General features: G+C 39.4%; 1 protein-coding gene across 1 annotated transcript in view; it reads left to right on the top strand.

Moving 5' to 3' along the window:
- Positions 1-3,628: 3,628 nt before the first annotated feature.
- Positions 3,629-16,339, top strand: part of ncapd3 (non-SMC condensin II complex, subunit D3) — a 45,476-nt gene continuing 32,765 nt past the window's right edge. Inside the window, exons 1-8 of the mRNA XM_049601161.1 lie at positions 3,629-3,834; positions 6,822-6,994; positions 8,548-8,710; positions 10,324-10,490; positions 13,185-13,349; positions 13,438-13,499; positions 13,585-13,672; positions 15,750-15,883. Coding sequence (XP_049457118.1) covers positions 3,783-3,834; positions 6,822-6,994; positions 8,548-8,710; positions 10,324-10,490; positions 13,185-13,349; positions 13,438-13,499; positions 13,585-13,672; positions 15,750-15,883 — 1,004 coding nt within the window. The 5' untranslated portion in view covers positions 3,629-3,782. The remainder of the gene's footprint in view (positions 3,835-6,821; positions 6,995-8,547; positions 8,711-10,323; positions 10,491-13,184; positions 13,350-13,437; positions 13,500-13,584; positions 13,673-15,749; positions 15,884-16,339) is intronic.

Below are 16,339 nucleotides of genomic sequence, written 5' to 3'. Positions count from 1 at the left end.
GAATTAGCCATGATGCGCACTTAGCCACCGTTAGCTCAACTGTGTCTGGTTTTAGGCGTCACTACACTGTGATTCCCCTGACAGTATAGTTACTGTTATGACTTCGGTAGTTGATAATATTCTCTGGTCGTATGTTCGGGAAACGCTGCCACCATGCCAGTAAAGGAGGATGATACACATGAATCACACAACGCAGGTTGAGTAGTGCGGCAGCAGCCGTTTAGTGTAAACAAGAGCTGGTACAAAACACAGACCCAGAGGAAGTGACGCCCGGTAACCCCACGTACATAGCGGAAGTGACGTATGGTCACTATGACAACCACAAACACTACTGGCGCAGAGGGCCTTCTGCTAGGATTTTTTGACCATGTCGCGATACGGCCACTGCAGAGCTTGTTAGCTTTCCAAAGGGTCTATGGAGTTGGGCCTCAGGGAGACTGCTACAGGTCCTACATGAAGCCCACAGGCCAAGTTTCACATGTTTCGGCCACTTTTTGTGGCAATGGCAAGCATTCATAGGTTGGAAAAAATGATTTTTCAAAGCCCCGCCCATCAAAAAGTACAAGTCCGATCGGCACCGAACTGATGTCTACCCGCTCGTCCGGAGCCCCTCAAAAATTTAAAAATATTCACACCCGTACGACTTTAGGAAAAATGTTTCAAACAGGCAAAAAAAAAAAAAAAAAAAAAACCCAAACCACACGACTTTGGGTTTATTTTCCTCGGGATTATTGTTTAGTGGCCCCTGGGGATCCTCTGTTCCGAATCTGGGGTCTGTGGGGTCAAAGATCACTGCCTGGCGGCCAAAAGAACACATTTTACAAACAGTAGCCCAAAAGGAATTTCCTTCCTGGCATTTGAATTTCGGGAAACTTGAATTTCTTCAAAAATTCACAAACGCTTTGAGCTAGGATGCTGAAATTTGAGTATGTGTATCAGGAGGTCACGGCATTGACTGGGTCGAGTTTTAGACCTGGCCTGCGTTTTTTTTTTTCAATAATTCACAAACGCTTTGACATGGGGATTAAATTTTCTGCTAACAGGACAACTAGTGCTAACAAACACTGGTTGGGGCTCCTAGTGATCCCTCAGGTGCAGTTATTGTTAATTCACACACTGTGGCTCTTGTAGTTTTTCTGCTAACAGGACAGCCAGTGCTAGCAAACACTGATCAGGCCTCCTAATGATACCTCAGATGCAGTTATGTTCGTCCACACAGTGATGCTTTTAGCTTATTTGCAAACAGGACAACCAGGCTAACACATCTATTTAGTGGAGGTCACTCAGCTGCAATTATTGTTTCTGCCTTTTAAACAGTGATGATCTCAAGTTCTCTGTGTATGGGACAATCAGCTGTATTGTTGAATACAAAGAATATTGGACCCTTGTGTCTGTACTTTATTTAAGAATCCATATTGCACATGCTTTATCCATATCAAGACTACACTGTGTTCAGTGTTTCCTTTATTCCATGCATCTCTAGTCCTTTGGCTTCTCTTTGTGCTGCTCTGCTCCTCTTTCTTCTCTTCATGTTGCTCCATCAACCAGCGCTAACACTTAAATCTCTCAATAATCATTCAGATTCAGTTATCACTTCTGTTTGTTCATGCATTGACTGTTGTAGCCATTCTGCTAACTAGGACTAATAGTGATAACACGTCTATATAGTGGTGATCATTCAGATGCAATTATTGTTTATTAAGTATACTTATTCACAGTCTGCTGTATTATTGAATATGTAACAAATATACAGGGATGGACCTTCAGCTACATCTGTACTTTATTGATAAATCTACATTGCACATACGCTTTATCCACATCAAGACTACACTGAAATAGTGTAACTTCCTCCTGTCATGCTCTGTTCTTCTCTCCTCTCTCGCTTCTCTGTCCTCTCTTCATGCTGCTCTGTTCTTCTTCATTCTGCATGCTGCTTTATTGGCTGTATTTAAATGAGAGTTATTGGCTGTATTTAAATGAGAGTTAGCAAAGATAACATGCATTATAACACTGCATTAGCTGGTACCTATATACCAGTAATCACATCTTACTGTACTTGACTTAAGTATTTACTTTCAGTTTTTCACCATTTGTGACTTTCTCCTTTGTGTATACCGAATTATAGGCTATTACATGACACTGTGAATACAGAGCCACTCATAGTTATAATTCAAGTATTATTATTATTAAAAGATATGAACAGACTCTGAGAGCAAATTCTATGGTCAGAAAATTGCAGCAAAATGATGGTGAATATTTCTGGAAAGAGGCAAAGATTATGAATGATGGTAAAATACCTCTGCTCTCCATTATTGAATGAGTAACTGGTAGTGTGAAGAAATAGGAAGAAGACAGGATAGGGAGTTTTTTTAACTGTGTCAAAAGTGGTGATTTTTGTGTTGGGGATGTTCCCCATCATAATGTGGTTATCAGGCCTGATGAAGACAGTTGTGCTATTGGGAAACTGTCTTTAAATAAGTCTTGTGGCCTTGATCAGATTAAAAATTCACAAAAGGATCATTATCAGCACAAGTCTAACCAAAGAAGATGTAGCCTTCTGTCTGTTATCTGCATTTCATTGTCTTCAACAATTAAATGTCTGCATTTTGTGATGAATTTTTATGTTTACTAACAAGTATAAGAGGAATTTAAAGCTAAGGATCAATTTTGCATGAATACTGGTGTCCTGATGCTGTACACTCATGAATCGGTTGAATCATGTCCTCATTATATTAAATATCTTAAATATAAAATAAAAAGTCAAAATAGAAACAATTAGTTGAATTTAGTAGTAGTTTTAGAAATTGGAGGTAACAGAAATGAATGGTTTGAAAAAGGGATCATAATAATAGTGGAGTCGTACACTTTCAACATGAAGTCGACTGTGGAGGATGAAAAACTTCCTGGCAAGACAAGTGAAGACGACAAGCAGAAGATTGTGGTTTAATATATTACACTGATGTATTATATTTACAATTGTTTTTAAAACAGTAATAAAATCCAAGACTTGGTAAAAGTAAGATCAAAATAGAACTAGTTTTATTGTCTCTAATTGGGTATCATTGATTAAAAAAAAACAACTTAAATTTAAGATAAATTACCAAGCTGTCATTCTACCTTTGACCCATAGGGGGCGCTAGAGAGTGGCACAATATGACACACACAACCATTCCGGTTGAACCCCATGGGGACTGCAGTACCAGTGTGTGTCCACTAAGGGTGCATGAAATTTCACACACTTTCACATTTTTCATGTGTATGACTCCAAGGGGACACTTGTAGGAAATTTCATAAGGCGCCTATATTCTAAGTTTTACGGCTCTAGGAGGCTTCTACCCGTGGGGACCTCATTTTTGGTCCCCACGGTCAATCAGGTCCCCACTGGGTGAGTGTGTATTCAGGTCGATGTCCCCACCGAGATAGAAAAACAAGTGCACACACACACACACACACACACACACACACACACACACATTCAAGTAAGACACTACTGTGTTTTCATTTTATTACTTGTTATAATAGCCTACTGTAATTTCCTTTGATTATTTTATCTTAGACTACAGATAGATAGATAGATAGATAGATAGATAGATAAGGAGTTGTCCTTTGGGTGGCGCTAACTATCAATCGGGACATACTCCTCCAAACCAATAGATGGCGGCAGTGAAAGCTGAGAGAGTAAATGGATGACTTAACGTGAGAAAAAAGAAGAAGTGACGCGGGAAGTTTCCACTGCGCATGTGTGAAAATCTGTAGTTTCGGGCGGGCTGATTCAAAATAAGATGGATTTAATATCTGCGCTGCAGTTTCTGAAGTTAAATGAAATCCCAAAAGGTAAAATTGCGTAAACGACTTTTTTTCTCTATTTTATCTGCTCGCGAGTGTTAAGTACGTTTGGATAAACACAGTCTCCCTGGCTGTTTGTCAAGCAAAGTTGACTGTTTACGTTAACGTTAGCAGTTTCCCGGGTTATGTGCTCTGTATTGGTGTACAGGAAAGACAGCGCTCCAAGCTCCATTCATAAATCTTGCAAATTAGCCAGTGCCGCCTGCCTTGGAAGCAAAATGTAGTTAAAACGAAAGTTTAGACCTTATACCCGAATTGTTGCGAAGCAGTGGTGATTTCGGCGAACTACTGCCTAACGTAGACTCGCTGTATTTTGGACACACAATGTTAACTTAGCTATTTTGTCAAAGTGAAGAGTAGAGGCTTGCTGCTACCTCTAAAGGTGTTTGAGCCATATTGTAACGTTTCCAGACTTTTTGATAAGGTAACGTCAGATTGATATGTTCATAAAAGGAGTTTGGCGCAAGGTTCTCCAAATAATATAACTCAGCAATGTGGTTATTAGGCTAGTTGTAGGAACAGCTGCAGAAATAAATATATATACTGGATATTAACAATAAACAATACGAATATTTCATGAGCAGCAGCAGTTAAATATGCAGAGTAGGTCAAATAAACCAAGCGTATAAAGACCAGCTGTGTTATCTATTGATAATTCCTTGTTTCAGTAATTGTAAAGTAAATGCCCAAGCTGGTTCCAGCTTCACAGATGTAATTGTCCTATATTATAGTAAATAGTATGTCTTTGGGTTTCTGACTGATGTGTGGACAAAACATGAAATTAATATATATATATATATATATATATATATATATATATATATATGTATATTTATCTACATACCCAGTACAGGCCAAAAGTTTGGACACACCTTCTCATTCAATGCATTTTCTTTATTTTCATGACTATTTACATTGTAGATTCTCACTGAAGGCATCAAAACTATGAATGAACACATGTGGAGTTATGTACTTAACAAAAAAGGTGAAATAACTGAAAACATGTTTTATATTCTAGTTTCTTCAAAATAGCCACCCTTTGCTCTGATTACTGCTTTGCACACTCTTGGCATTCTCTCCATGAGCTTCAAGAGGTAGTCACCTGAAATGGTTTTCCAACAGTCTTGAAGGAGTTCCCAGAGGTGTTTAGCACTTGTTGGCCCCTTTGCCTTCACTCTGCGGTCCAGCTCACCCCAAACCATCTGGATTGGGTTCAGGTCCGGTGACTGTGGAGGCCAGGTCATCTGCCGCAGCACTCCATCACTCTCCTTCTTGGTCAAATAGCCCTTACACAGCCTGGAGGTGTGTTTGGGGTCATTGTCCTGTTGAAAAATAAATGATCGTCCAACTAAACGCAAAGCGGATGGGATGGCATGTCGCTGCAGGATGCTGTGGTAGCCATGCTGGTTCAGTGTGCCTTCAATTTTGAATAAATCCCCAACAGTGTCACCAGCAAAACACCCCCACACCATCACACCTCCTCCTCCATGCTTCACAGTGGGAACCAGGCATGTGGAATCCATCCGTTCACCTTTTCTGTGTCTCACAAAGACACGGCGGTTGGAACCAAAGATCTCAAATTTGGACTCATCAGACCAAAGCACAGATTTCCACTGGTCTAATGTCCATTCCTTGTGTTTCTTGGCCCAAACAAATCTCTTCTGCTTGTTGCCTCTCCTTAGCAGTGGTTTCCTAGCAGCTATTTGACCATGAAGGCCTGATTCGCGCAGTCTCCTCTTAACAGTTGTTCTAGAGATGGGTCTGCTGCTAGAACTCTGTGTGGCATTCATCTGGTCTCTGATCTGAGCTGCTGTTAACTTGCCATTTCTGAGGCTGGTGACTCGGATGAACTTATCCTCAGAAGCAGAGGTGACTCTTGGTCTTCCTTTCCTGGGTCAGTCCTCATGTGTGCCAGTTTCCTTGTAGCGCTTGATGGTTTTTGCGACTCCACTTGGGGACACATTTAAAGTTTTTGCAATTTTCCGGACTGACTGACCTTCATTTCTTAAAGTAATGATGGCCACTGGTTTTTCTTTAGTTAGCTGATTGGTTCTTGCCATAATATGAATTTTAACAGTTGTCCAATAGGGCTGTCGGCTGTGTATTAACCTGACTTCTGCACAACACAACTGATGGTCCCAACCCCATTGATAAAGCAAGAAATTCCACTAATTAACCCTGATAAGGCACACCTGTGAAGTGGAAACCATTTCAGGTGACTACCTCTTGAAGCTCATGGAGAGAATGCCAAGAGTGTGCAAAGCAGTAATCAGAGCAAAGGGTGGCTATTTTGAAGAAACTAGAATATAAAACATGTTTTCAGTTATTTCACCTTTTTTGTTAAGTACATAACTCCACATGTGTTCATTCATAGTTTTGATGCCTTCAGTGAGAATCTACAATGTAAATAGTCATGAAAATAAAGAAACCGCATTGAATGAGAAGGTGTGTCCAAACTTTTGGCCTGTACTGTATATATATATATATATATATATATATATATATATATATATATATATATATACATATATATATGTATATGTGTATATGTATATATATATATATATATATATATATATATATATGTATATGTATGTATGTATATATGTATATATATATATATATATATATATATATGTATATGTATATATATATACATATATATATATATATATATATATATATATATGTATACACATATATAGTACAGGCATATATCGTCATATAGGCATATATATATATATATATATATATATATATATATATATATATATATATATATATCATTAATGCCTATGAAACAGCACTTAGATTTCATTACCAGAGTGCAGCAACTTGCAGCATTGTTCTGAGGAAAAAATATTATGTCATAATATTGCTTTAAATTAAGATAAATACTTCCCTTTTTTGTTTTTGTACTGCCCGTTGTTGTACTGTATCACTTTAGGTAATGTGATAACTGTTGTGATTTCCAGCCTGGGTGGACGCAGTGTGGGACTTAGAGTTCACAGAGAGAAAACCACTGGATGACACCATAGAAGATGAACTCGCAGTCAGTGGAGACAAGGCCTTCAGAACCCTGTACCAGTGTTTACTGACCCATGCTGCTGACCAACAAGAGTCTGCAGGCAGAGATGGATCTTCACAGGTAAAAGTGATCCAACACAGAGACATTCTGTCCTCTGCTCAGGGGAACACAAAAAGGATTATTAAGAAGGCAATACAGGCAGTTTTTTTAATTTGTTAAGTTGAAATCATGTACAACAAAAACAATAGTTTTTGCTCCCATTTTTCACAAGTTTAAGTTGAATATCTAAGACTTTTTTATGCACTCAATAGATCAATTTATTTCAAATTTTGGTTGCAAATTAGTTCAAATCTGTGTTAGTGAGCACTCCTCCTTTTCCAAGATAATCCATATACCTGACAGGTGTGGATAACATTACAATTACAGCACTAACATGTGCAGTTTGATCACACAACGCAATGCCACAGAGTTTTAAGTTTGGAAGGAGCATGCCATTGGCATGCTGACTGCAGGAATGTCCAACAGAGCTGTTGCCCGTGAACTGAATGTTCATTTCACTACCATAAGCCATCTCTAATGTCATTTTCCTGAATTAGACAGCACATCCAACACCTCACAACTGCACAAGTAGGTTACGATGATGAAGTGCTGTCAGGTCAAGACCCTGGTGAGGATGAAGAACATGCAGATGAGCTTCTCTGAGATGGTTTCTGATGGTTTATGCAGAAATTCTTTGGTTGTGCAAACCAGTTGTTGCATCAGCTGTTCAGGTGGCTGGTCTCAGACCATGTGTAGGTGAAGTTGTTGGATATGGAGGTTCTGAGCTGGTGTGGCTACACGTGGTTTGCGGTTGTGTGGCTGGTTGGATGTACTGCCACATTAATGGAAACAGCATTGGAGACAGCTGGAGGTAGTAAAATAAACATTCAGTTCACAGGCACCCGCTCCGGTTGACGACAGTCAGCATGCAAGTGGCACACTCCCTCAAAATTTGTGACATCTGTAGCATGATGTTATGGATGGATTATCTTGGAAAAGGACAAGTGCTCAATTTGCAACAAAAATAGATCTGTTAAGTGCATAAAAAAGTCTTAGATCTTTGACTTAAAAACTACAAAACAAGGAAGCCATACAAAGCCCCCACACACATAGCCAACATAAAAAAAAATTAAACTTGGACGTTGAAGGCATGCTGACCTGCAGGCCACACTTTGCCTCCTTGCATCCACTGATACTTGAGGTTCAGTGTGAACTGTCACAAAACATTCAGACAGTGGGCTGTAAAGCACTACATTCTAAAACTGTGAGAATGAAGCTGATTATTTAAATTGAATACAGTCCTGTCTGTCTTGTGTTGAGTTTTTAGGTATTTGTATCGCATTAAGCTGCTTACCTCTCCTGCACAGGCTTTTGTTAGCTTTTAATTCATGTATTTGTGAGTATATTTAGTTGTAAGTGTGTCTAAGCTTGTTTTTCATAATAGTAATTTTAATGTGCCAACAAATAAATATACATTCTTTTTTTAAAAATATTGTCATTATGCACTGAAGCAAGCAGCTCCCTGAAATGTAGGTAATCTGTGTTCTTGATGCTAAAACTTCAGTCTGTCAGGTATCTTTTTTCCCTGTCTGATAGCAGCAGTAAGCACTATCTTCTCCCATGTTGCACTGCAGAGTATCTGGGCGGTTCTGGGGGAGAATGGGGTGTCCATCAAGTCTCTGGTGGCTGTGCTGTCCTTCTTTGTCCTGGCGGCAAAAGCCAAGACAGCTAACATCCAACAGAGGGTGAGAGGTCTGCATGCTGCCTCACTCTACCTGCTGCTGCTGGGAATCCCAGGTATGGAAATGTGAGAAATATACACCTGAGAAGGTCTGCATATAGATTTAGCGCAACCACAAAGTCAGAAAACTGTAGTGATAAGATATCAACTTTTTTTCCTTCTTGGCACTATTGAAAAATACGTTGAGTGTATTTTTGTCATCTATGACATATTCCTAGGAGTTTACCCTTAAAAGATAGCTCTGGTTCTTTTCAATTTAGGTATTGTTTTTTTTTTTTTTTTTTTTTTTTTTAGCACTGGTTATCATTTCTGTTAGTACTGGTAACCTTGTCCTCATCAAGTTTATTACTGAGATTTGTAGACAGTGTGACATCATTACAACAAAGTCTGACAAGTTGACAAGAGCAGTCAGATGCTCAGAACTTTTGGAAATAAACAGATTATCTGGATTATCAAAACCACTCAAAACCACTTGGTATTTGAGAACTGTTTAAAGGTGTAATTTGTGGTAGACTTAGTTTTTGTACTATTAATATTGTATACAGAATCTGAATCTCACTTACTGTTACTGTTGTTGTTTACAAACTAAAGAAATGAAAGATAATTTTTCTTTCTTTTTTTACTGAATATCTGAAGGCAAACTGTCAGGTTGACATGTAAAGCTATATTACTTATTTTGTTGCAGTTCTCTGTACTTAAATTAATAATAACGTATTTTTACTAATTTGTCATATTGTCAGTCAAGAATATCGTTATTGCAAAAAACACCTATATTACTGCATTTCTTGCCACATTACTGCCACCTGTAGATCAGTAGTGTAAAATCATTGGTAGTGGGGGTTTGAATCCTTTGGTTACTTACAATTCAATCCGATTTTGGTGCTTGGGATAGAGTTGATTCTCAATTAAAAACAATTAACAACCCAAAAATTGATTCTCTTAGAAAGATGGTGTGGCAAATTATGGCATCAAAGCAGAGTAAAGTTTGTTTACGATTATTTATTCCATTCATTTGAGTAATTTGCCCATGTATGGACAGCTTTTCAATAATACTTGAAGGCCCTTTACACTGCTAATAAAAACAAGAACAGAAACAGAGAGCTAATATTAGCAGCAAATGACTAGCCAGTAGCCAAACTGCTTGCTGCAAGGGCTGCAACTCTGACATAACTTACAGCTATGTAAACCACTACTGACGCAGCACTGAATGGCATGCAGCAAACCGACATTGCCGGACAGGAAAAATACTTTTTTTGAGAATCAATTTTTAGAAGTTGTGGATCATAGAAGATAAGATTTTTTTCCCCACCACTAACTGGCACACATGTCCATCGCACCACTGTGTATGTGCGTCTTCCGACGTATGCACAAGACAAACCAAACAACCCCCTTATAAATAAACAGCCCCATAATGCTACCAGAGGTTAAAAAAAAACTCCCCAGGGAACTTTAAGTTCACAAGCTGTTCCCATTATGAATGACTCTGAGGCTCCCCACGCACACAGCAGTGCTTCAGCACAGCAAGTCAGAGAATCATTTACCTCATCTCATTATCTGTTCTTTCATCAGTGTTTCAACATATCTTTCTTGTGTTTTCTGTTTCTGTCTTATTGCATAAGATGGAATAAGTTTCTTTATTGATGATACATAGTATTTTTATTTCTTCCAGGGAGCATCGCCAACAAGGTTTTCCATGAGGTTTTGATGGACATATGTTCAGACTTGACCTCTCAATGCTGGCCTCAGGACTCTGGAAAAAAGCGCAAGAAGGACGGACTGAAGAGTTCTCAGGCAGAGGGCAAACGCTCCAAACCACAGCGGAAAGACACTGCAGAGGTCAGAAAGCACTCTAACCCACAGGGCAATTGTAAGATATGATCACTCAAAATTGAATACAGACACTGACTTCACTTGTAGTGCCACTTAGCAGGTTGAATTTTGTTGGTCCAAATTGATTGCCATGATGTCAGTTACCATGAACGTCTGCAAAAGACCAATTTTTGGAATATCCCTTTCTGTGAACTTTTTGACTGCATTGGTAATGCTTCTTTGAGGATAAAAAACACTGATGGATTAGTTATCAACAGCAGGTTTCTCATCTCTATCAGGTCAGTGAAATGTTTTTCACTGCATCTGATAAGGTTTTTTATGTTGTATCAGTGTTTCTAGTACATAGACTTGGCAGGCCAGCCAGGGCTGCCAAAGTATGTTTGGCAGTGCCTTTTAGCATTTTTATTTCTATTTTTTTATCCGTCCCAGAGGATGATGCCATTATTTGCAACCACTTAACCAGTGGACAGTCTCCCTTTGCTCTGCCCCTCCTGTACTTGTTCGTTCTACTATTGTGGCTGAAATGAAAAGCAAAAGTGCCCCGAGGCACAAGCAATACTTTCAGCGTCTGGTCTATTTTGTGCATGAGCGAATCTGCCAAAAAAAATACATTGATAATTGGTTGTAAATGATAGAGAGGACATGTTATTTTGAGCTCAGCCATTTCCCACTGCACAAAAAAACCACTAACACCCGCTAACATCTGGCTTTTGTATTTAATGGGAAAGGTTACAATTAGCATTTGCTCTGAAGTAGTCATGGGTATTCATTGGCTCCAGCTCCAATTGGCAGCAATGGAAATACAGCACCTGGGTGAACAAGCTGATTTTTAGCCCCTTTACCAGTGAGATGCAATGGCAGGCCACCACAAAATACTGTCTGTCTCCGCCCAGGCAGCACTCAAGCAACTCTAACAAAGAGACTGAATAAGCAAGAAATTCGCCACGATTCGATTTGCCATCGTTTCATCGTTTCGATTATGTAAACTGTGTAAACATGTGTTATGTATAGAAGAATAAGAAATCAAAAACAGTATATTAGAGGAGATGCAAAATCAGAGCACTATAAATGCGCTGTGTAATAAATATTAATGTAAGACAAACAATGCACACTGTATTTAGAAACATGCTTTATGGCAAAATACATGGGGTATAGTTTTGGCTGACGGCACGGAGACACGCGCGGGCACACAGGTACACACATTCGCAAGTGTTGGAGATAAAGGCTTCCCAGCCATACTGTGGTCCCAGCGCAGGTGTTTTTGAAGTGGTCTCCGCGCATGCGCAGCTCGCACTGCTAATGGTGCTCACAGTATGAATGGGTAGTGGACAAAAACGTGAATATAAACAATAGTGTGTAGTAGTAATATGTGGGGGAAAATGCAAAAACGGCGTCGTGGCTGTCTGCACATGACCAAGATGAAAGCCTATGCGCAAGTTCAGAGAAGTAGGTCAAAGCAGTGAGGAGGAAAGCGGATGATGACAGACAGACGGACGGAGGGACAGAGGTTTCTCCATTTAATAGTAGGATAGTAGGATGTTTGTTCATAACATGATGTTGACGGAACAAAAGAGGTGGAGTTCAACTGCGAAGTCAATGTAGCACCCGCACAGTCTACAGCAAGGATGAGCTAAAGTTATCTTGTACCAATTTATCTTTGCAGAAGACAACGGTTGCAAGATTGTTGAAACTATATGTCTAAATATTACATTTGCGAGGCGAACATGAATTATATTGTGAATACTTACTTACTCACCCAGAGACTAACATTAACGAGAGGAGCAGCGATAAACCGGCTGACCAACACACGCTGCAGCATTAACCAAATTACAACACCTCTGTTGTAAGGAAAATAACACTCTGCTCAGTCTGTTTTACATTAAAAACCCTGTGCCTGGCATGCCCAGTGTCTTGGGTTTCTTTGGCACTAACAGAGAGGCTGCTCGCAGCTCCTCTGCTGGCATAACGTAAATAACAACACAGCAGCCCCCTGATGTTATTCTTATACATACAGGAGACTGTAATGTTCTTTCAAATTCATTCATTGATCAATGCAGTTAACTTTTTAAAATAAATAGGGTGCGAACCATATAAGATTTATTATTGAATAGAGCGTGAATTGCATACTGTTTCAGGGGAAATATTACAGCAGGCTTTGCAAACACTGGACCCTACGCAGGCATGTGTATATCCCATATATATGTATATCCCTCAATGGACAAATGTGAGCATCCGCAGATGGACGCAATCTGACTGGCACCCCTAGTTTAAAAGTGGGGATATGGAGGTAGGTTGAAGGGGAAAGGGACCTGGACAAGAGCCATACTGCATGCAAGTAAAATAATCTGTTTATTTAATTATGGAACATCAAAAATAAAGTATGCTATATTTTAAAAGACAGAGAAAAATAAATCATGTGTTGAAATCAAACATTTTGATGCATTGTGATGCATCGATAATCGCTTTGTTATGGAATCTTTACCATCTGAATCGTGATAGAATTGAATTGTGAGGTGCGTGGAGATTCCCACCCCTTGTTGTGTCTGAACAGATAGTGAGAAAGTTGAACAAACATACATGTAACACAGATGGAGATGTACAAAATGATCTATTATCAAATACATTTTGGCTCAATAAATGTGTAATGTGTGAGTGTACAGGATATCTGGAAATGATAGAGCCTGTCGCTGTTATTGTCAGATGGAAGTGGATGAGGAAGAGGAGGAGGAAGAAGAGGTTCATTTCTCCGGCCAGGACTTGATGAAGATCAGAGATGCTGTGGTTCTCTTGATTCAAAGTCTCCTCAGACTCCTGCAGGCATTTCCACTCAAAGATAGACCACAAAGCGCCGGCAACTGCACAAAAGTAACTACTGATTCCATCATCACACCCGCTGCATACAACACTGCAGTGTGCTCATGTGTGGACAGTTAACCTGTTTGTTTCTCTGCAGATCTTCAGCAAGCTGCTTTACTTTGAACCGGTCATTGGAGAGTTAACCTTTACTGCTCCACAGTGAGTTTTCTTACTTCTCTCTCCGTCTTGTTAAAGAGTGTATCCAGGACTTGAAAGAGCTGACACTTGTGTTATTTCTGCACAGAGATATCACCGAGCTGAGGAGTGTTCCTGAGATGGCTTTCTTTGGCCTGAAGCTGCTCTGCTTGCCAAAACATGGAGACCAGAAAGAAGTAAGACCCAAAAATCATGGATTATAGCAGGCCAATAGTATGCACATTTGTTATCTCACTAAAAGGCAGCAGAGATTCTAATTGTTTGCTCTGGTTTTGTCAGTGTGGCTGGAATCTGCCTCCCCCTTTTTGTAGTGACACATAGAGACCACACATTCTTCCAAAAGACTTGGACATAGCTTGAAGCTAAAGATAGAAAAATGTCAGAGTTGAACAGACCCCTTTTCAGTAAGGAGTCTACTGACATTAGGCCTCCCATGCCTGTCCACAAATAATGTCCCAGGAACTCAGGATTATTTACAGATCTTATTGTCAACGGTTTTGAGGGAGACAGTTTCTTTACTGCCAGAGTAATTCTTTCAAGCAAAATATTAGATATCTTCACCTCCATTGTACTGAGGAACAGCCGAAATCTCAAGTAGAGAGCGAACAAAAAACAAAACTATCTGCCTGCCTAGACAATAGTAAGCAGGTTTCCCAACCAGATGGACCACAAGGTAAATCATGATCACGCTTCACATGAAAATAGGATGAACATAAAGACACAAACAAGGCAATGCAATATAGAAGGACATTTAAACAACAGTTTAACTGCTTCAACAATTTTCATCTAAAAGTGGTGGTGATTTGAGATCCTATTAATCAAAATTTCACTTAGTATTTCTTCTTGTGTCACTTTTTAGGCCTTCAGATGTCATTAACAATCAGAGTCTATAATTCCCAACAGGCACAGACTCACCAACAGACATTGATTAATGGAAACTGAAAGCATCTTTTAAATTACCCCTGAGCATCTACTCAAGAATTAACCTCACTGCAGGTATTGTCTGTGCCACAGCTGCCCAAGAATCTATCACACAGTTGTGGCACCGTGCATCAAATAGAAATCACCACAGTCTTCTTCCATCAAATCCATCACCCACTAATCATAGCAAAATGATGAATCTTAAAAAAAAAAAAAATCATAAAATGAAATAAATCATAAAGTCATAAAATCATGAAATAAAATCATAGAATTGTAAAACCATAAATCATAAAATCAAGTAAGATAAACCACCTTAGAAAAGTTGCAGCAGCGTTCAGCACAAAAAGAAAGAGTTTCAGACCTGTATCAGGAAAGTCGGAGCTAGTTAAAGGCTACAGTGAACAGATACATTTTTAGCTTCCTTTTAAAAATATTTAGCGAGCTGGGTTCCCTGATATCTATTGGCAGCATTTTCCGTAGCTTTGGGGCACAATTGACAAAGGCTGCATTCCTGATCTTCTTCTGGCTGTTGCTGGGAACCTCCAGTAAACCAGCAGCAGATGATCACAGCGTTCATAGAGGCAAATAGTTAACAAGGGAGTTAGCAATGTAGCTTGGGCCTAGCCCAAGTATGGCTTTGTATACAGGGAGGAAGAGCTTAAAATCAATTCTAAATGCAACAGGAAGCCAGTGCAGAGCAGCTAAGACTGGCCTGATGTGCTCTCTGTTCTCAGTTCTGGTTCATAGATGAGCTGCAGAGTTTTGAATGAGCTCAAGTCTTTCAGCTGTGTTTTTTGGGAGGCCAGTAAAAAGTGCATCACAGTAGCCGAGTCAGCTATGAATGAAGGCATGAATCAATTTCTCTGGATCTTTTTTCATTTAGAAATGTCGTACCTTAGCTCTGTTTCTGAGGTGGGAAAATTATGTTTTCGTCACCTTGTTAATGTGGGACCTGAAGCTGAGATCTGAATCTAGGATAACACCAAGACTTGTAACTTTAGATTTAATCCAGGGAGTTAAATTCTCTAGATTATTAAGCAGCATTTCTTTTTTTTGTTTTAGGGCCGACAAGCAGGACTGGGTTTGAACAATTATTGCTCATCCATTTACATATTGCCAAAAGGCAGGTAGTAATGGAGTTTATGGCTGCAGCACTGTTTGGCTCAGCAGAGACATACATTTGCATGCCATCCGTGTAACTATGAAAACATACATTGTGTTCTCTAATGATGTCACCAAGTAGCAGTACAATGAGAATAGTAATATAGTTAAGTTAGTTCTTAATGCCCTGATAGAGGGACATTTCTAACCTTACCTGATGTTGTTGTCCAGTCCCTGCGGAGGGTTTTCCACCAGCTTCTCTACGTGATCCTGATGATGAACAAAGGCAACAGAGGGAAGCCCTCACTCCTCATACCCAGCCAGACTGTCCTTTCCACCCGCGACCAGGCCATCCATTTTGTTTGGTAAACAACTGTAGAATTACTTGTCTAAATCTTGATATGGTGCACAGCAAATTTGTTGAGACTTTTTGAACCAAGTGAAGAAGTAAAACATTTTTAGTTGGTCCATAGTTTTTTAAATAATGTAGAGGACATCATCTTACAGAAGCGTATTGCATTCACTTGACAAATAAAAAAAGCCCTGTTTTTCTGAGTAATTTTTTCTGTTTTTCGGAGTAATTTATTTATTTTTCTGGTTTTCTGAGTAATATTTTCTGTTTTTCGGAGTAATTTTTCCCGTTTAGAGATACTTCAAAATCTCGGAAGAAGCTCCCACCTGGCACCTCCTGCTCATGGATGTATTTTGCATCCGTGCTCCTGCTCCTAGACTGCATCCTTCTAGTGTAGGCCTATCGCTCAATGTAACAGGTTAGGTTAGAAAACAGGTTGTAACAACGTTAGCTGACAAACGTGTATGGG

The sequence above is a fragment of the Epinephelus fuscoguttatus genome, linkage group LG16 (genome assembly GCF_011397635.1).
Source record: "Epinephelus fuscoguttatus linkage group LG16, E.fuscoguttatus.final_Chr_v1".
NCBI classification, from domain to species: domain Eukaryota; kingdom Metazoa; phylum Chordata; class Actinopteri; order Perciformes; family Serranidae; genus Epinephelus; species Epinephelus fuscoguttatus.
The sequence above is the reverse complement of the archived record's forward strand: the minus strand, read 5'-3'. Positions and strand labels throughout refer to the sequence as shown.